General features: G+C 36.4%; 1 protein-coding gene across 1 annotated transcript in view; it reads left to right on the top strand.

Moving 5' to 3' along the window:
* LOC122811779 (keratin, type II cytoskeletal cochleal-like) overlaps positions 1-23,098 on the top strand; it is a 328,300-nt gene that overhangs the window by 147,484 nt on the left and 157,718 nt on the right. The window contains exon 5 of the mRNA XM_044083839.1: positions 21,183-21,347. Within this exon, the coding sequence (XP_043939774.1) occupies positions 21,183-21,347 (165 nt within the window). The remainder of the gene's footprint in view (positions 1-21,182; positions 21,348-23,098) is intronic.

Genomic DNA, 23,098 nt, shown 5'->3' with positions numbered 1-23,098 from the left:
GCCATTACAGACATAAACACTTTATAACCATGGTTTAAAATTAAATTGGGCCTATATGAAGATGGATCAGATGGATCTTTACCATCTTCAGGTATTACAGTCACCATAGCTTTTTTCCTGGATATTGGTGCCTCCCTTTTTTTTACATAATGTTAAACAAATCCTTGCAGAACGTTTATCATTTTCTTCTGTCATAGCTTCCAAACTTCTACTGGAAAACCATCTGTTCCTGGAGACTTTCCTGAAGATTGGTTATACACCCCCATTTTTGTCTCATCTCCTCCTGTCTTAACTGTTAGTTGTTGAACTTCATCTTCCTCTAACCTTGGCATATTTAAGTCTTCCATAAATATTTCTATCCGTGCTTTACTGTGATTTCCTCGGTTCTCTGCTTTATGAAAATTGTCATAAAATTTCCAAAAAATCTCTAATACCACTACAGGATCTGTGGTTATTTATTTATTTATTTATTTATTTTTTTGTTATAGGGTCCCTACGTTTGGGAACATTTTCTACTTTCTGTTGCCTAAGTTGTTGTGCCAAAAGTTTTCGTGCTCTGGAGTTATTAACAAAAAGTAATTGTTTAACAGCAATCTTTCTAAACTCATGCAAATTGCCCAGGTACTCCAGGTTTTCCTCTTATTATTGTGTGATCATCCACACAAGAATATATTTAAAAAAGGACATAAAGGAAATCTTTGTAGCCCATGGTAGTTAAATACATTTAGGGCTACGTGCATGGGAATTCAGAAACAATGGGTGGATGGGAAACCTTAGCTATTCTACAACCAAAAAATAAGCAAAACAAAGAATGAACTAACAAATCAGAAGGGCAGCTCCATGAAATACAAACAGAAGATTTAACAGGGACTGAACTGGCAAATGTATGCAAACCAGAAGTCAAATAATTACAGATTAAGCATCAGAGAGAATGTCAAATTCATAGCTGGCACAAAGGTATCCGGGAGCAGGCTTTGAACATGCAAGAGGTATGACCAGTAATTTGTCGATGTTTTATTTTAGCACCTGAGGTAACAAGCTGATAAGCATTATTGGTAAAAGAGGCAAAATGGAAATGCAGCTAAAAGCCTGAGATGATTAGTAAGAAATCTGAACAACTTTTCATGGGAAATCATGGTAAGAATATACTAAACCTAATTTTATTGAGCTCTTTCTAGGAGTCCTGTCTGAGATTTATAAAGTATTGAAGTCCTCTAAAGCATGATACATTACTGTAATCATCATGGACTTGTTGAGGCATAGAACTCAAGAAGACATATTAGGTCCCTTACAGAATTTTATAAATGATGTTGGGATGCAAATGTGAGCTTGTACATGTGTTTTTCTCAAAGAGTCAGTAAGGGTGAATACTGTAATGGGGCCATGAGTAGAGTTATTATTCTTCAGCCAAAATCAGGGGAGGCCAACAAGCAAACACACACACACACACACACACACACACACACACACACACACACACACACACACACACACACACACTCACACAGTTTTAGGCCCATTTTCTTGCTCAATAAAGATGCAACAATTTATTAAAGTTGTTTGCTTTAAGCCTTTCTGCATTTAATTTCTCAAGCACAACTGAGCTTTATGCAGCAAAGCCAGGTTAAGACTCATGAGGAACTCTTACCCCAAAGTAGCACTGTTCATAGTTATCTAGGAGGGAGTTGATTCCCAGAAGTCAAGAGTTTTTATTTGAAGAGTTGAAATAAGATAGTATTTGGGTCTAACTTTAATAACTTGTCTATCCTGTATGTCAGAAGCCTCCTGCCCATTTGCTGATTAATTCATCAATCACCTCTGCCTCTTACAAGAAAAGAGATATAAAGCAAGTGTGTCAACTATTTCTCCAATTGTTGATGCTGTCAGTGGTGACTCTGTCATACTCCATCCACAACTGTATGTAAAGGTTTGCAGCCAAAACTCTCACCAGTACAGCTTTATGACTGCAAATGCACATTACTCCATAGATACTCCAGGGAATAAATGAAAATGGTGACTTATTTTGCAGATTTGTTTACTGAACTTGGAACTCAAAGGGAAAAAGTTAATATTGAATTTGGTCCCCATTAAATGATAGGGCATTAGAGGAGCATGGGTCTTCCTCTATAATTTGGGATCCTCCAAAACATAACAAACAACAACTCCACGGACTATAGTTTAACAGAAGTTTTCAAACCATTTTAATAAAGTGCATGTTACACATAAGCTTGTAATGGCTATTGTTTTTAAATGTTCAGTTATAATATGTTTTAATTGATTGTTTTTGTACCAGTTGTATATCACCTGTGTTTACGCTTGTGAAATGATGTATATTAAAAATAAACAATAAAGAAATATTATTGAAAAAAAATGTTCAGTTATGTTATTTAAATCCACTGAGCTATTTTTCTCATGCTTATTCTTTATTCCTCACTTGGTCACGTGACTTTAATGTATTTCTGTTTTCCAAAACAGTTAAGTTTCAGTGTTAGTGCTAATTCATTGTAGCTATAGTGTATATGAGAGATGGATACTACTTTCAATCAGCATACAAACACTGTGAATGTTACCTCTTACACGTTTGTGTGAAACCTATTGCCTCAAGCACATATAAGTCCTAAATATATTAAATCAAAGTGCACAGACATTCATGTATATAAACAACACTTTTTAATATTTTTTTAATAAAGAGACCAAGTGCCCTTGCATCACATCTCATATATTCATACTGTGAGCTTGCTCCAATTCAAAGAAAAAGTAACCACTATTAAAACTAGAAAACTTTGATCACTCTTTCTTCACTGCCCATCAACTGTGGAGGAGAATACATTGCTAGATGTTTAGCCAAAGTACTTTGTTAAATTAAGTTGTGGGCAGTCATTGCATATGCAAATAATACTTCTAGCCAATATAGTTAAGCAAATAATAACATGAGCAATTAGGAGATGTGAAAGTCAAGGTAAATGTAAGATAAGATAGGTAATGCAAACATGGAATAATTAAATGTGCCATTTATAGCCTGATTGCTAAGATGCTAAGCATTAAAATCTTAGTGAAACCTCAGTTCTACACTGCTTCACACAAGTTCCCATTTCGTTGAACTTTACACAGGATAAAAATACTTTCAGAGTTTTCTTTGAAATGGTAACAGAGTGCAAGGTGAATGCATTTAAAATTATGTGGTGTGAAGGAAGCAGAGGATGAGATATCCCCAGTGGTACTTTGCACTTTTAGGTATGCTTACTGCCAGTGCAAATCTCTACAGAACTACTGCTGTAACTTCCACTTTCCAAATAACTCTAATGCAAAGTATACTGATTGCCTCCTCTAGGTGCAAAGTATGTTAATCACTATATTACAGCTACTAGGAAAGGCCTAGCAGTAGGTGGGAGACTACGTTAATCACAGTGGTTAGTGTACTGCAACCTGTTACCTCCTAAACAAGTATACAGGTGGTAGGAAACATGTGTACCTCATCAATAAATGTGGATCAGGAATTCCTCTCTCTTGAAGACTTACTTGCAGTAAAAAGAATGCTCAAAAGGTCAAATCAGAGTAACACATCATGCAATGTGAAAGTGTAATTTCTTTATAGAAACAGATTTACTATTTGACAAGCATTTCCTGTCTATGAACTCTCTGGTACATAATGCTCCATAACTTATATTCTGCATCACCTTTTTTTGTAGCTGTAAAATATACTATTTTATACAGATTGGTGAATTATTCTGCATTCCTGTATATCCATTAGCTCATTCATTAACTCTTTAGTATCACTATCAGCTCTGAAATGCTCCTATAGCTGGCCAGTATCTGCGGTGGTCTCCCAAATTTAGAATATTTAAGTGCCTTCTCTTTGGACTTCTCACCTTTCTTCTGGGATAATCCTGGTTGTTCAGATACTGGTAAAGACATAATAGAAATACCTTCTTATTGTAAGGCAACACTCTCATGGATGTAATACATTTTGTGCGCCCCTGTGCATTCTAAATTTTATCTAATTTTCTAGACTGCACGGTCTTGCCTCAGCGTCTTTGGTTACATCCATCTGCTTGAAAAACATAATATTTCATTTCATCTGATTGACAACTTACTTGCGTTTATGGCTACCAATCCTGGATTTTCGTTTGGTTGCTTTTACAATTTTGAGAGGCTTTGCAAGTGTTTATCATAGTAATATTGTTGTCTCTGTTGATTTCTTTCCAGCTTTTCTTTCACTTTGACTTGATGTTCTGGCATTAGTAAAATTGTGTACATTGGTAGTTCATTTTTTAAGCTTTGTCTATTATTAGCTGAGCCTTTGAAAGACTTATATTTTGCAATGCAGCATTTCTATGTTCCAGACTGCAAAATGGCTACCCTCATAGTTACTTTGCATGCTCTTTTCTATCAGGCTGTTCAGTTGAATACTGTGGTAAGGTCATTAGTATTAATGGCGTAGACCACAACACCCCAGCAGTTTAGTCATGGTATCAAAATGCCAAAAAATCAAGAAGAGAGACCTGCATTCATTGTGTGGAAAGCATAAACTGAACACACGGGAAAAATGAATGGAGGCAGCCTGAATCAGTACAGTACATGAAAGGACACATTGCAGGCAATTTACAATGCAAACACCTACTTTTACCACGCTCACAAGGTCCCAACGTGTCATAAATCACATGCTTACCCAATACAAAGGTTCCACAGGATGTCTTCAAATGAGCCTTTTGTAGTCTTGAATGTACTTTGTACAAAGTCTTTCTGAATATGGGAAATGGGAAATTCACCCCAGGGATGATTGGATGGGAAATGGGAAATTCACCCCAGGGATCACTTCTGTGGCTCTGCTCGACAGGAGCACAGGAAAATAAATTTCATGGGTGGTGAAAGCCAGGGTACATTTTTTGGCTAGGCTTGTATGGGCCCTAGTGCTGATAGCCTAGTACCTACCTGTATGTTTTTCAAGGATTTATAATCTATTTCTATTGGAACTTCTTTACTAGACATATGTATGGACTTTCTCATGTCATATACTGTAGCTAAAAATACTTCTTTAAGTTTTCTTTGAGAAATCGACAAATGCATTTGACCCATGCATATATCACTGGTGTTATTCCTTTAAGGTCACAGCACCTACACCATTCTGATTTGCATCCACTTGCAACGCAAGTATCTTATCTGCATCACAATATTTCAGTGTAGATACCTTTGCCCCTAGTTTTTAGAGCATCTTAAATTTAATGACCTCTTCACAGCTCAGTCTCTGGGCTATGCCAGGCTTCAAGCACTGTCAACAAAATAGTTACATCAGACAAATTAGGTAGAATGTTTGCATGATTTCTAAAAATCTCATTAATGCCTGCTTGTTTTCAGAAGTTAGCATTTTCATTATTGTGCAGGCTTTCTCCAAGTATAGCTTCTGTCCTTCTGATGTTAGACTCTGACCCACATACTTCAGACTTGTCACTCTTGTTTTACACTTGATCTGGAATTCAGAAATGACTGCTACTACTGGCAAGCCCTAACAAGGGCAAAAAAATGCTGGTGGTAGCCCCTTTTTATTCAGAAAAATGGCCCTCACAATGATTCTAGGACACAGTTAGTAGAATCGCCACATTTGGCTATCTCCGTGGCCATGCTAAATGCTAATGATGTATTCAGTGGGGCCAACCTATGCTAATGAGTCATGTGTTCTCCCTGGAAATGTCTTTAATCAGTGTAGATATGCAGCTGATTCAGAGACTTGTTAAATTATACAAATAAGTAAGGCCAGTTGTGTTAATGAACACATCTGAAATGCTAATATTGTTGATGTTACGAAATGTTAAATTCGGTACAGTGCTTCTCTTTTCTTGCTCATTTGAATGCAATGTGTAATGATGTTATACATTATAGCAATAACCCACGCATGGGTGTGGGTAATGCTGGATTTACCCACAGTTGGTGTGGTTTGGTCATGAGGACGAAGCCCGAATGGCCAAACAAAGCCAACCATGGGTAAATCCAGCATTACTCACACCCAGAAGTGGGTTATTGCTATTATACAATGGCATTATTTAAGGGAAAAAAAAATTACTTTTCTTAAATAATGGCATTGAATAATGCCTCCTTGCTGCCCTTCCGCAGCTGTCTGGTATTCTGCGGCAGTTCTGATGTACTGCGCATGCGTACGCCTATGCAGTACATCAGAGCTGTGGGCAAAAGCAACGGAGAAAGCAAGATCTCCGTTGCTTTTTACAAACTGTTTCGCTATGTTAAATGGGTTTAACATAGCATGACAGCTTTAAAAAAAGAAACAGAGAATCTCCGTTGCTTTTTTTAAAGCTGTCTCGCTATGTTAAACTTGTTTAACATAGCGAGACAGTGTTGCTGTAAGAGTTATAGTAATGGAAAAAGTCTGGGCGACCGGACCTTTTTCCATTACTATAACTCGGATTTACAACGTGCACGCTGACCAATCAGCGTGCATGTTTTTGAATATTAATGGGGGGTCATTGTATAACTGTTTTTGTTTATTAGCAATTGTTTTAAAGATTACAGTGAGTTGACTTGCAACTTACAGATAGGAGTAGATTTGTTGGAGTAATATCTTTTATCAAGAAGGATGAAGTGGGTTACCATTTTGGAGTGAGAAGCTTGATTTTTTTTTTGCATATTTTACATAAATTGTTAACTAAAATGTATATGAATGAAAACTAGTTTTACATAATGGACTTTTGCAAAGCATATACATTTTGGATAATCATTCTGTATACTATGACTAGATTTCCTTGGTGGAAAAGTATAGTACAAAATTCATAGTTTGCTGTGGTAAGCTAATATATATATATATATATATATATATATATATATATACACACTTTTGCAAAAATATTTTCAAAAATACTGAAACATATAAAAGTGCTAAAACATTTCTGGATTTTATATCAATCCCATTGGTATGTGTAAAGTTATATTAACCATGTAGAATATATTCTTAATATAATTTATGGATGCTTTCAATTTATTCAAAATTAAGTTATAGGCAATAAATATGTAATGAGTCTAAAGCCAAGTTTATGAAATCAACTTATCTGTGACACTTTATGTCAAGAATGTGCCTTACAGTTTAAAAAGTGATCCCTACCTATCATTTCACTGCAAACTGATAAAAGTGATTTCCAGATGAAAACTGCTAAAATATCTGCTCAATAAGTTTATAAAATCTACATGTTTAATGAGGACATCTCCACCCTGTAGGAGGCCAAATGCTTTGTACCATGATATTTAACATAATCAACTTTGAAGAGCCTCCAAATTGATGGTTAGGAGCAATCTACCTATGCAGTGATACCATGTGACAATTCAACTTTTTGCCAAATTGTCTGAAACATGTGACATGTGCATAGGATTTTCAGCCAGCTCAACTACTGCCTTTACATTGTGTTATAATACAGTTTGGGTTATATGAGCACTTCCTTTTAGAAAATCCACTTCCTGGGTTTTAATATCAGCAAGTGTACAAAACACCATGAAAGAATACAATAAAATAGTGTTCCAAGGATTATTTGTATTTTATTAGGTCCATCTATTAACCATCTATTTCCTAAGTTACTTGTTCTTGTGAGAGCCACGGTGGTATTAAGCTATACGGGGCAGGCTAGAATTCCTTGCCACTAACAACAGTGCCTAGCTCATTCTATGACATCCTGGTATTGGGTCTATATCAGATGAACGAAAAATCTGTTCATCGAAATAAGTAATGATCGAAGCTTCACGGACATCGAAAACGGTATTATGGGGTCTCAGTACAGTGAGGATTAGGGTATTTGCCCTTTCCTCACTGTAGTGTGATTTTGGAGTTAGAATTTACATTTAGCGGGGAATGTGGGGGCACAACCCCCCACAATACAGTTTTCGATTTCCATGACATTTCGATCATTATGTATTCGATGAACGAATTTTTCGTTCATCTGATATAGATCCCCATGGTGTTACCTAGTAAGGTGAGAGAAATAATCTGTCCAATGTATCATGGGTGTATGCTTCAGCTTATTTTCATCAAATGATCCTTTTACACCTCCTATAGGAGGTGTCCAAAAGACAGCCTCACTAAGTACCTACCACCCCAAATGACTTCTCTTAACTCAGAGAAGCTGTGGCTGTGCTTTAAAATCCCCACAGACTAATAAAATACTCACAGTCATGGACATTGAGGACAGTAGCAGCATTAAGAAATCTCATTTTTCCAGCTTGTATTCAAGATCTCATCTTTTTGATCTTTAAAACTCATGTCCCTAGATGAGGGTGGTGATATAGACTGGTGGGCAAATAGAAACCTTGCCATGTACCTCAGATCTGGCTTCACCACCAGATTCCTGGCAGATAACCTGGCCAATAACCATCTGTCTGAAAGCATTCAACACTCACTAGCCTTTGCAGATACTAGACCAATGATTCACAAACAGTTAAAACAGATATGAAAAGAGCAGCTTTAACATTATTGTGTGTCATCATTTCCCAGTATGGTGTATGCAACAACTTTGACTAGTGACTCTGGTTTTGTCAGAATGTTGCAGTATCCTTTTACTAGATTCACAGTACACACCACCAGCTATCACATTAGTACTGAATCTTGTTCCAATAAACAAAGCAACATTTTAGTTTATAATAGTTGATGGCCAAGCAGTCTCCCTTCTACAAGGATGAATGCCAACAGTCAAATAAATGCTGAGAGAATAACCTTCATAAATAAAATAAAATAAAATGTCATCTGCAAGTTTCAAAAAACAACAAATGGAAACTCCTTACCTTTAGAAACAACTGGTCATACATAGAAGGCAGTGCTTCATTTTCATGAGGAAAGGAAAATAAATGTTTCATATGACTAGACTAATGACAGAAACCAAACTATCTGAGTTGTTGTAGATGACTGAAGCCTCAAGATGAAAAAAAAAATCCAGAAAGTGCATGATCCAGAAATCCTAGTTTTAACCTCCTCTAGAAGTTATAATTTCTCAGGTCAAGATAATAATTTCAGACAAAAAGTAAGACAGAAAAAGCAATTCTGGTTCATTGCAGTCCATCAGAGTTAGATTTTCAAGTTCAAATAACAGTCTTAGAGAAAAAAGAAAGAAAAGAACAACAATGACTCTGGTTCAGTGCACTCCTCAGATGTTACATAGGATTCCAAAACAAGCAGAATCTATCCTTTTTTCTTTTAAAAACAAGCTGCTAAAATGCATAGACTGTTCCAATCCATGGTGAAGTAATGCAGCATGTCACGGAAGTAATGACTATGGCAAAAGTAAACAATTCTAGATTTCTAGAAGAAAACCATTATAAATTCTACACATCTAATGAAATAAGCAACTATTTATATTTTTACATTCAAGAAAGGATGTGTCAGGGTCTATGTTATATATTCGAACGTCCAAAATGTCGAATACCATATGTTCGAAACCATATGGTCGACATTTGGAAGTTCGAATATATAATAAAAAAAAAAAGAAAAACACACCTTAACAATGCGAGTAGGGGGGCAAGCCCCCCCTGCACCCTCACACCACCCCTACTTAAATATAGCAACTCTGAGACTGCACTTCAGTGCAGAAAAGGGAAATTCTCCCATTCTGTACCATACGGCACCATTAAAAGTCAACCTTTGAACATTTGAAATGTCGATCATATGGTCTCGACCATATGACATTTGACATTTCCAGCATTCCAAGATTTGACATAGACCCACCAGACATTTATTTCTCCTTCTAGATTACATACAAGATTTGTGAGAGACTTCCAAAAATAAAGCTTCAGGAGAATGTATATTTCTATACATCTGTCACCCATTCCCATTCTTGAAATACCTTGAATATTTTAGATTTCAGCTTTAAACCCTTTTGTCATTTCCATCTGGCATTTATTTGCCTTAGTAATTAACTCTGCCTAATTGATTAGATGTTGAGGCCCTAAAATTACATTGTGTACATTGTGTACCACCAGTTGGATAAACCCTGGATTATCAGTGAACATGTCAGGAAACTTGTGTGACTGCTCAGATTTTCTGAATCTGGGTATGGGCTGCAAAAGTAGAACCTCATTCATGGAAGTGTTAGTCTATGCTTTTCTGAGAAGGTCAACATTCTGCTATATAACTCCTTCTGTAACCCACTACAGATACTATAATGACTCTTTCATGGTAGAGCTTCATCACTAATCTGGTAAAGTTTGTGTTTTTGCTTCCTGATGGGCAATTTCACAACATAATTAACATTGCTTATCTTCTTTACAGTAGTGAAAGGTTCATCTCAAACTACTTGAAGTGTATTTTGAAAAACAGAAATAAAGATAATTTCCTTCTGTCTGACAGTCTATTATTGTGTTCTTGCTATATGGTCATCCCAAGACTTGCTTTTGTGTTTAAACTACATGTTTCTGTGCCAGCACCAGTTTTATTGCTCTTGTGTTTAAACTACATGTTTCTATGCCAGCACCAAGGAGCTCCCTATGCTTTTTCCTAAAACTCAGCACATGCTGCTTAACAGACTGTTAATGGAAATCACTTTGATCCTCTCAATCATCACAAATTATGTCTAGGAGATCCCTCACCCTGTGGTCATAAAGTAGATCATAAAGTAGATCAAATGGGGAAATAATGGATTTTCTTGTGGCATTTCCCTGAAAACAAAAAGCATATGGGGCAGGTCTATTTAAAATGTTTTAGGGAATGCTCTCAACATGGTCATAAAAGTAGAATGGACATCTCCACCAAAATATTTTGTTTGTTAATTGCTTAATCCCACAAGGAGTTCAACAAAACAGATGTAGGTCTGGCACAAAGATACACTCTCTGTTCATCAGTATTTCCTGGGGAAGCAATGTTGGCTTTGAGGGATAAAGCCTTAACTACAGCCAAGGTATCCTGGGTTTGATTAATGGTTCTGACACTTGATGGCATAGTCAGGGAGGATGGCTGCTTATCCTGGAGGGAGATGGCATGTTGGGTATGAAACCTAGCTTGCTAAACATTTCTAACAGAGCATTTCTTACCTTTTCTGCCTCAACAGAAGGCAAAGTCAATGCTTCATGGTATGTACTAGCATAATCCTTCACAACCAAGACATACCTCTTACTTTTTCTTCCTTTATTTTTTGGTCCCCTCAGATTTCACCCTACCAGCCCAGTCACCAGTGTTCCACATCCATCTGAGTCTTCCAGACTCCCTCCTACACCAGCTGGATTTACCCCAGTATTGCTGGAGCTTGTAATTGATCCTAAGGGCATTCATGGGGTTCGGCATTCTGTATTTCTCTTTGGGGGGGTTCTTTTATATGTCCTACCCAGTCTATTTTCCTGCCCCCACCCCATGCTTGGCAACTACGTTCAAAGGCAACTCCCCTCATTTTGCCACACCTCCCCTTATGGAGAATCATTGATGAGCACCTACCCACCCAGGATGGGCAGGCCCATCCCCACTTGCTGTTCCATCAATAGCAGGAGACACTAATTGAACCTGGGTCACCAAGGTTTTATCCCTGTATGCCACTAAAGAAGCTAAGATATACCTCTTACCTTTGGTGCTAAGAGGAAAATATCCATGGCTATTCTCTGAAATAGTTTTTCAATAACGGGCAAAGACTCCAAAGCAGCCTTAGCTTTGTCTCATCCCCTTCTGACCCTTATGATACTGCTAAAAATGTGTCACAGTACCCTGCCACACCTTTTGTAATACTTGGTCAAAAACATTGCATGAATATCCTATTTGTATCCGTCAGTAGCATAAAAAAGGATATCTTAAGTTATGGTCTGAAGGACCTAACAGTAGACTTAGGACTACCAACTACTGCATAAGTTCTCTTTCATTTCCTCAGACAGGAGTTCTCTGTACAACAGCTCCCTACACCAGTATACAGATTCTGTCTATCTGCCTCAGGTTAGATAAGGTGGGATCTGAGACTTGTGCCTGCCACAGCATTTTCTGATATTTCCAATGTTTTTTCCATCAGAAGTTTAGTATCTTTTGATATCTTTGGCTGTCATTCATGCTTACTGATACCATCTATCCCTTCACCTGTAGTAGCCCCCTACAGAAGAACTCCAGTAGCTTTTGACACCTGTAGGTCTGATTCAGGTTTGGTGCTGTTACACAACTGTTTTCCTGAATTAACCATATCACCATCATTTGCTGAAAGTTTGAACACTGATTGTCTCTCCTTCCTTATGCCTTACCAATGTGCTTGTCTCCATGTTTGTCTACACATAACTGTATATACACAAGGCACTATATCATCAAAGTAATTTCCTACCTTGACATCTGCTGGCATGTCATAAGAAGCTATCAATTGCTTGTCTCCTCACACCCCTTCCAAGTCCACTCAAACCATAGCCAATGGCACCTGAAAACTTGCCACCCCCCCACAGCTCAAACTGGGTGGACTGCCCAGGCAAGTAATGTTCCTAACAACTGCAGACTTAACAATAGCTATGTCTGATGCAATGCCCCTCTTCACAATAGTTTCTTTGCTTTCTACCAGAGAAAGCTACAGGTCATTGTGATAATCTATAGCAGATACAGTTTTACAACAACCGGCCACTGCCATGGTGCTATCTCTAATAGCTCATTCATGGTGTTGTTTACCTCCTTGTCTCTGTGAACAATTGAACCATACATGTCCTACTTGGTTATAATGGAAGTATACGTATAAAAGTGGTTGAAAATGCCCAAAAGTTACTAATAACCTGTAGAAAGGCACAGGAAACCAGCTGGTCCACTCAAGAGAAGTTTAATCCAAAATGCACACGAACACAGTGGTTTAAAAGCACAAAGCAAATCAAGCACATAAACGTTGTAAAAACAGTTCCCTTTACGTTTTTGTCTTACAGACTTCATCAGATAGGCATGTACTGTCCCAAAAGCCATGTTAAATACATTTTCAAATGGAAATTAACCAATAAGAAGCATTGATCAATTAAACAATTAATGAAAGTTCAATTTAAATGAATTAAAATACAGAATGTAAGAGATGAAAGAAATAAAACCTGTAACATGAAATCAGTCTTAAAACTTTTGTAATGCAAAATGCATCAAGTAGGGTGTATTGTGTGAATTGTCCACATAAAACACTCATGTTATAAAACAATAAATATTTTATAAAAAACATAAAACCATGTAAAAAATGATAAAATAAGGTAGCATGAAATAGCACCATCTAGTGGGCAAAACAAGAATGATTACATAAATAAATAAACTGACTATATAAAATATATAAATATTTATATAAGTATTGTTCTATAATTAATTTAATGTAATAATTGTCGTTATACTGTTGTGGTTTATAATTTAGCAGACTTGAGTTTCAGAACTGGCTTTAAAGATACCATGTCATTTAACCCTGGATGGTTACTGGCATCCAACACCAATTGCCAGTATAACTCCCTGTATTCAAGCCGGGTCTCCCAAGGTCCTCGCCTGGGGTCAGTGGGTACAACTTCTATCACAAAGAATTTAAACTCAGCATTTGCACATACTTGTGAGTGTTTGAACAGGACATTGTTATCGTTTTTCTTTCATATATTGTACCCATGCTCATATAGTCTTTGTTTTAACTTTCTCTCTGTCTTAACTACATAAAAAGAATCACATAACCCGCATAGGGCAATATAAACAACACCTGTGGTACTGCAATTTGCAAACCCTTTAGTCACAATATGTTTGTTTCTACATTTTAAAAACAGGACCTCTCCATTTCAGATCTTACAACATTGAAGGCAGTTTCCACACTTGTGTGTTCCTTTCTTGCTACTCCAAAAAGTGTCATATTTTTGGTTGTGTGAACCTCCTTCTAGTATATTTTTGATGTTACAGCCTTTTTTATATACATATTTAAGACAGCTTGCTACAGGAGCTTCTCTGCCAGGCAACCAGGAAGGTTTGAGACGTTCAGCTTCGAATGAAGGAACGTGTGGCTGTAATAAGTTTACCAGGAATGAAAATTTGGTTCTACAGCCTAGCCAATGTCAGCAACAGAGTTTAGAAGGATTTCTTTGTCTTTCTCTTGATACTGCTTGCATGGGTGCAACAGGAACCATGGATGCATGGCAACACAACCCAGGGGTTGAAGAAGAAGTGCACTTGGGTAATACCAATCATATAGGTACTAAAAGACTTTTTAAAGACATTATCGGCTTAAAAATTGATTTTACTGAAAAAGCACAAGTTAATACAAGTAATGACTCTTATGCTACTATGCTTTTTAAGTTGGACAATTTGTTATATAAATACAAGACTTGGGAGATGGATAATACCTATTTAAAGCATTGTCTACTTTTAAATATTGTTCCCAAGGGCTTAAGAGTATGTAAGTACCCTAATAATGTGAAAGAAGGGTCACAGTTTCATCAGGATTTGTTAAAGGCTTTTGATAGATGTGGTGCTGATATAATGAAAGCCGTCATTAGAAACAATGAGGCTGAGATGGAAAGTATTTTTAATCAGATTGAGACCACTAATAACAAAATATTGAATGACTTACTTTTCAGCATAGACACTGAAAAGGAGAAATATTTTAATATGTTGAATAACATTGAATTAAAGTGCAAAAAGATACAGGAGAGGAAAATTAAGAAAAATCAGAGGGACACAAATGAGTATAGCCATCACACTATTTACCCTAAGCCCAAAGTATACAGGGCAAACAGCAATTTTAATAACTATTCTAACAGGGGGGAAAAGGATGAAAGATGGGCATGTACTGAAACCAATAATGAAAATAATCAAGAAGGTTTAAACTTACAGGCCCCTTTAGATTTTCTACCCCCGAGGAGGTTGGAAAGACTGAAGAGAAAGGACCCTGTGAATTACAGGTATGGGAATCAGATGCAGAAGGGGTGGGCACCACCAGACAGGGTGTATTGGAGGTAGACACTCAGGACAAAATATTACAAGATGGTTGTATTTTTACTTACAATGGTTTTAACATTTTTAATTACACCAACACCATTATTAGCAAAGGACATTTTAACTTGTTTTTAAAAGATTTTACTTTTATACCCAGGGTCAAAGTCAACATTGTGAATCTGTTTAGTTGATTTTATATTATTTATTAAACAGAAAAATTTGGAATTATTTTTCAATGGACAGAAGAGAAGAGACACACACAACCCTTTAACTAAGAGAAGTACTTTTAACCCATCTCTACATCCCCGGCTTAAAAACTTTGAATCATTGGTGGAAAAGGAGTTAAGGGAACAGCTTATGTACCCCTAACTTAACAATGGAGGAGAGAAAAATTTTGCAGGAATCTAAGGAAAACAAAAATCTTAGAATTATGAAACCAGACAAAGGTAGGGGGGTTGTTTAATGGATCACATTGCTTATGAAGTTAAAATGCTGGACATACTTAATGATGAAGAAACTTATGCTAGAGTTTTTTTGAATGAAGTCAACATTGCGTACAAGAAAATACAAATGTGCTTAAATGATTTACTGCTCGAGGGGCTCATAGACATGGATACATATAATTTTTTAAAGGATGATAAACCCAGAGTTCCCTCTATTTTTGGCATACCCAAGTTGCACAAAAACACCTTGAACTCACCACTTAGACCTATTGTTTCGGCCGATGGATCAGTGACAGCACCTTTAGCTAAATATATAGATCTAAAACTTAAAACAATGGATTTAAACAATGTCAACATTTTAAAAGACTTCTGGGACTTTTTAAGACGTATAGACAATACTAACTTAAGCAGTACACAGAGTTTTATCACATTGGATGTTGTAGACTTATTTACATGTATTCCACATGATGTAGGTCTCTTATGGTTTGAAGAAATTTTAGCTGACAGTCACACTATTCCCTTCAATGTATTTCATACTTGCATAATTGTGATGGATTTGGTCCTGAAGAATAACTTTATATTCTTTCAGGGTGAGTATTTTAAACAATTGAAGGGAGTAGCAATGGGGGCACATTGTGCCCTCATTTATGCAAACATTATTCTTTTATATTGGGAGAATAAATACATTTTGACTTCAGACTTTAAAAGTCATTGGAACCTTTATGGATGCTTTCTTGATGATATATGTCTGTTTTGGAACAACTCAGAAAACAAATTTCTGGAATACATTACCAACGCTACTCATTTTTTTACTTTTACATATCAAATAAGTAATACTGAGTTGGTTTACTTGGATGTCAATATACAGAGGTTTGGCAATGGTTTTAAATCTAGGATACATAGGAAACGGACATTTTCTAATTCCTATTTACATTGCACTAGCACCCACTCTCCACATCAAAAAAGAGGGGTAATAAAAGGTCAGTTGGTGAAGGTTAGTAGAATGACCTCTGATGATCAGGATTTTCAGAACAAGTGTAAATACATTATGGAAATGTTTAAGTCTAGAGGTTATCCTGGTGATTTGTTATCTGAAGTTTACACAGAAGTCATAGAGGCCAGGGCTCACATATTTGCTCCCATCTTGGGTAAAACTCTGCCTTCTTTGGATATGGCCACATTTAATGGTGATGGTGATGATGACCGGGGTAAATTTCCGCCTGCCCTAGTCATTACTTATAGTAGTGAAACTAATTTAGTGAAAAGGGTAATAAATAATGAATGGAACAGTTTGCCAGGTTATCAGATTTAAACTGCATATTTGAGAAACCACTTAAATATGCATATAAAAAAGGCCATAACATCAAAAATATACAAGAAGGAGGTTCACACAACCAAAACTATGGCACTTTTTCGAGTAGCAAGAAAGGAACACACAAGTGTGGAAACTCCCCTCAGTGTTGTAAGATCTGAAACAGAGAGGTCCTGTTTTTAAAATGTAGAAACAAACATATTGTGACTAATGGGTTGCAAATTGCAGTACCACAGGTGTTGTTTATATTGCCCTGTGTGGGTTGTGTGATTCTTTTTATGTAGGCGAGACAGAGAGAATGTTAAAACAAAAAATATATGAGCATGTGTACAATATAAGAAACAAAAACGATAATGTCCTGTTCAAATGCTCACAAGTATGTGCAAATGCTGAGTTTAAATTCTTTGTGATAGAAGTTGTACCCATTGACCCCAGGGGAGGACCCTGGGAAACCCTGCTTGAATACAGGGAATTATACTGGCAATTGGTGTTGGATGCCAGTAACCATCCAGGGTTAAATGACATGGTATCTTTAAAGCCAGTTCTGAAACTCAAGTCTGCTAAATTATAAACCACAACAGTATAACGACAATTATGACATTAAATTAATTATTTATATGGGACAGCCGTGGTGGTATGGTGGTAACGTTGTTACCTCACAGCAAGAGGTTCTCCTGTTCGATTCTCGGCTGGGCTTGGGAGTGCCTTCTGTGTGGAGTCTGCATGTCCTCCCAATGGTTGGGTGGCATTCGAAAGACATGCATTGAATGGGCGTGCCTTCGTTGAAGGTTGGATGTCGAGCTGGCACCTCGGCGTTTCGTAAAATAAAAATCTACTGGCAATCATTAGCGGACCAGAGTTCTGCTGTGGCGACCCCTTACCGGGAAAAGCCGAAAGACAAACAACATAGAAGAATATTTATATGTTTTATATAGTCAGTTTATTTATTTATGTAATCATTCTTGTTTTTTCCACTAGATGGTGCTATTTCATGCTACCTTATTTTATAATTTTTTATATGGTTTTGTTTTTTTATAAAATATTTATTGTTTTATAACATGAGTATTTTATGTGGACAATTCACACAATACACCCTACTTGATGCATTTTACATTACAACAGTTTTAAGATTGATTTCATGTTACAGGTTTTATTTCATTCATCTCATACGTTCTGTATTCATTTAAATTGAACCTTCATTAATTGTTTAATTGATCAATGCATCTTATTGGTTAATTTCCATTTGAAAATGTATTTAACATGGCTTTTGGGACAGTACATGCCTATTTGATGAAGTTTGTAAGACGAAAACGTAAAGGGAACTGTTTTTACAATGTTTATGTGCTTGATGTGCATTGTGCTTTTAAACCACTGTGTTCATGTGCATTTTGGATTAAACTTCTGTTGAGTGGGCCAGCTGGTTTCTGGTGCCTTTCTACGGGTTATAATGGAAGTATCTAACCCCAGAGCCTTGGCAATAACTGCTACTAGTGACCCCCCCTTTGACTGTTGCAACCTGATATGAAAGTTTGGATTGCCATATGGGTTCTCTCATATCCATGTGTAGTGAAAGGTAAACCCATTTTGTGCAATTCTGCCTTTCTCACTGAATTGAGGATACACTTTTAGACTATCTCTTCAGCTGAAGCACATTCTAGTGTGTCAGCTTATATCCTTAAGCAAAGTACTGAGCTCTTCTTCTTTAATGGTTAGGATTCCCAACATTGCAAAAGTGGTAATGACATCACTCATTGACCTTTAAAAAGTTTGTATTTCTGCAGGCAAATCACTGACATTATATATTTTTTCTTTTTTCTATGTTCTCCTCTAAATATTTTTCTATAGGTTTTAAGAGTTAATTTAAAACATTCCAAAAGAACACACTTCAGTTCACTTTATTATGGTCATTACACTCAGAATCTGACATTACTATCATACATAGACTTAGCTGTGAAGATCAGAGTTAAAAAATCTTTCCCATTAGCCTTGGTCAGTTTGGTTCCAATTGCACACTCTTTCCAATGCTCAAATACAAATAGAAACATAGCTGGTTCAATTGTGCCTTGGGCCGGTGCTATGAATCAGTGCCCCACCTCTCAGCTCTTCAACTGAAGAGCAAAAAAAAAAAATCACTGTTAATAAGCCATAAGTGATCAGCTTACAGTTAAATTTACATACCCTCCCAAATACAAAAAAAAATGGAAGTTCCTTGCAGACCAACCAGGTGGCTAGGTGCTTGACCCAACCCATCCCCCTCCAGGCCCTGCCATTCAGGTCCCATTTCTGTGTCATTCCCCAACCCTCTTTTAACATATTTTAGTAAAAGAAAAACAAGAAAAAATGCATTTCTTCTTCTAAACTGTAGCAAGGTGTTTGCTACAAGTGTAGTAAATGGTTGCTACAGTTTATACCTCCCTGCACAGAGTGGTTCAGTGCTCATGTTTTAGTTAAAAAAAGAAAATACTTATTTTTAAACTGCAGCAAACTACTTGCTACAGTACACTGGTTTTAGTTAAAAGAATTTACTTTTAAACTATAACAAACTGTTTGCTACAATGTGGCAAGCAGTTTAGACCAGACACAGAGCACTACAGCTGTCGGGTTTGACCATAAACCATTAGAGAGCAATCTGGATCAGTTGATTATGCCCTCCAACACTTTGAACCCAGGGCTGTTGCTCCTCTCGTCCCACCTTAGCTACACTACTGAATAAAATGATCAAAATAATCTGTATTTATAGTGAGGAAATAATTTAATACTGATTTTGACATTTGGGCATGAACATTAAGCCCTACTATTCACATGCATTTGCCAATGAGTCATGAGTTCCTTTTAATGATGACACTCCTTCATTGAGCTGTTTCAGCTCTTGTTGTCGTTCTGTCACATGATAATGCTGTTGTTCATTCTTTCAGTGGCTTCAAGCCGTTTCATTCACTGAACCACTATGAGACATCATCTCTTCTCCAACTCCAGTTCCTGCCTTATTCCAGTTACTGTCTTATTCCAGCTGTCTGGGGACACATTGGTTTGTTGTTTAGCTGCATGCTACACACCTTATTTCCCCAGTAAATTGTCTTCATGTCCAATGAAATGAACTTCACACACAAGGTTGATATTAAGTCATTCTTGCTTAAACCATTAGGTGGATGTCCTTTTGATTTTGCACTCTTTAACCATTTGTGCCACTAACATATTGAAAGATTTCTCAAAGCCTATGATGCTAGGGGCCTGTTCTGATTAGAAACAAAAATAACTGCTGTTATGCATATTGCTGTACATTCTCCCTTGTTGCTGCAAGCTATACACTTGTTTTGATTATAAGACATTTCACAGGCTGTATAAATCCACCTTAAAATATGTCCAGATTGCTACAACCAAATATGTAATGAATGGCCAGGGATTGTATCTCACCACTGCTACCAAATATGTCATGAACTCACATGAAGTACTTAAATCCTACCCTGCTATTACAGGTGATATGGTAGATGGATGAGGACTGACTCTCACCATTGCCACTAGGTATGTAACAAATGGATAGAGTTATAATCTTACAACTGCAGCAAATATTTGAAGAATGGATGGGATCTAAATGTCACCACTGCCATCAAATATGTCATTAATAGATCAGAACTGAATCAAATCTCTGGCAAAATATATGTACTGAAATAGGGGAAGGTCTTAAATCCTGTACTGCTGACACCAATTTATGTCAGGTGTAGGGAATACAGAACTTAAATTCACACCACTAGCACCTTATAATGAGAGACAAGGAAGAGAAACCTTGAATCCCATACCACTACTAATAATTATGTATGCAAAGGATGACTGGCCTTTACAGTTTATGGCAAACTTCCACTACCGTCTTGGATTATAACACCTAGCACTCCCAACCCAAACATAAAAACAGATTTATAATAATTGAATCCACAGGATTTCACCAATTCAGTCTGTTTTTTTTTTTTTTTTTTTTTTTGCTACGTATAAAGTGATGAATGTTAACACTCAGAATATATATTGTCATTAATTCTGGGTAATATATTATGAATGTTTGGTATTAATCTGAAATCTAATTTTATGAATATGCATTTAAATAATGTTTAATCTGATTAAGAATGCAATTTATATAGGGAAGTCTTATAGAAAAACTGATACATGTGTAAAAATGAGCTTATATATTTCTGCTATTCCTTATGTTGACTGCCACAAATAAAAATGTGAACAACGAAAGCAACATGCAATCCATATTATAACTGTGAAAAACAATTCTGCAGATTGCATCTTATGATTGTATGAATTACTTACTAATATGATCATCTACAAAAATCTTTTTATAGAGAAAACTGACACTTGAAATTAATGCAAACAATATTAAGTATTAGGACTGTAGACATAGTTTCTTTTATCCTAATCACTGACAACTGTTATTTGTGAAACTGGATATCAGTGAGTAAAAATGTACAGTAATAGCTACAATATAAAAGAATAGTACTTTCAATGCAGTGATGTGTAAAAGTGTCAGATAAAATGTCAGCTTGAAAGGTTTGCCTTTTTATTTCTGACTTTATAGGAAAAACAAGCTATGCACAGTAACATCGAGGACATTAAGGCCATTGTTCAGATAAACAACAACAGGGAATTTGACCTACAAGGCATACTTGATATCTACAAGGCACAATATGACGAAATGGGAAAAAGAACTCGTGGTGACTCTGAGCAATATTATCAGAAAAAGGTAAGCTATCAAAGACAATAAATGAGTGAACTGATCTGTGTGAGAAAAAATTATTTGCTGACAAATAAGGCACACTTCTTACTGAAGGTAAGTTATTGTAAGTTACTGCTTTATCATCTCTGGTTACATTTCTCTTAGTAGTTGTCTTAAGAGTCTACTGATTAAAGTTAAAAAAAAAATATTAATGTGTATTTGAGTCAGAGACATTGAACACATGAACGAAATTTTTTAAAACAGGTACAATATCATGTGAAGATAAAATATTTTAATTCAGTCCTACCCTGGTGAGTCACAGCCTTTATCTGACTACATTTTGTAGCTAAGCAAACTGTGGAACTAAACAAAGAAAACATAAGTTGTGCTTTGCGAGTGTCACATATTTAATGGATTAGTATACACTCTATTTCTACTGCATAATAAAATGGCATCATATAAAATATCACAGGTGTGAAAATATGATAAAATATAGGAAAAGCTGCAACATTTGTCTTTTGAGATCATACACAACTACAAGTAACCCCTTGATAACTGTTAAGAAATGCTAATTTATACTAATTAATATGATTCTGAATGTAATAATAAAGCAAGACATTACTGTACATTACTGCGGGGGTGGTGCTGCGGTAGCATTGTCGTCTCACAGTAAGATGTTGTCTTGTTCGATTCTCAGCTAAAGCGTCTTCTGTGTGGAGACATGCGTGAATGGGCATACCTTCGTTGAAGGTTGTGCGTCAGGGCTGGCAACTCAGTACGTAAAAATCTATTGTCAGTCATTAGCAGACCGGAGTTCCACTGTGGCGACCCCTAACCGGGAAAAGCCGAAAGATACAACAACAACCAACATAATAAAATAACAGCCAAGAAATGCACTAGAGGAAAAGTAGTTTACAATATTCAAACAACGGTTCTGAGTACTTACACTGTACAATTTCATTCATTTAAGTCACATGTAATATTTCTTTCACATAAATGAGTCTAAACAGTTCTATTGTTTCAGTAGCACAAATGTCCTTGCACATTCAATAACACTTTGAAAGCCATTCCTTCCCACTTTCATATTAGATCATGTTTAACAATATATTGACTGCTTCTTAAATTTTGCCAAGAATCTTAGTACAATCTTCCTTTGTTATCTCCTTCATTGATACCATAGCTTTTGAGCAAATCTGATAACCCTTTACATTTTGGGTTCCCATCTTTTGGCTTCAGACACCCTGCCAATCAACCCTTGAGACAGTTTCTTTCAGGGACCATCTTCATTCTAAATGGGCTTTGACCCAACAGATAACTCCATCCACAAACTACTTTATAGTTAGGACTTGTTATTTTGGACAACCACATTCTTGAAACCCCAGCCTACAATACGTTGTTTAATTATTTTACTTAATTTATTGTATATACATAAAATGACATGTTAACTGATATTTCTTTTCAGTGAGACAAGTGCAGAACATTATATGGATACATATACAAATTCTATATGGTTAACTTCAGGTGTGCTGAAAGATTCCTTTAAAATTGGATGTACCACTTTTGGGGGGTTATCCACTTTTGCTTTCATCAGGGACAGATCCCTGCAGGCCATTCATTTTCCAGTACAAAGACAAAGGGAAAGGAATGAGCCACAGTGCTGATAATGTGACCTGTTCTATCCCTACCCCTTCAGCAGCTTGCACGCTCAACAATTACTGCTCTCAGGAGGTGGATATATGCTACCATGTGGAGGTGGATATATGCTACCATGTGGAGGT

Source organism: Protopterus annectens, chromosome 9.part0 (assembly GCF_019279795.1).
Source record: "Protopterus annectens isolate FY-2018-M chromosome 9.part0, PAN1.0, whole genome shotgun sequence".
Classification (NCBI taxonomy): domain Eukaryota; kingdom Metazoa; phylum Chordata; order Ceratodontiformes; family Protopteridae; genus Protopterus; species Protopterus annectens.
Note: the sequence above shows the minus strand (reverse complement) of the source record. Positions and strands in the feature narration are given on the sequence as shown.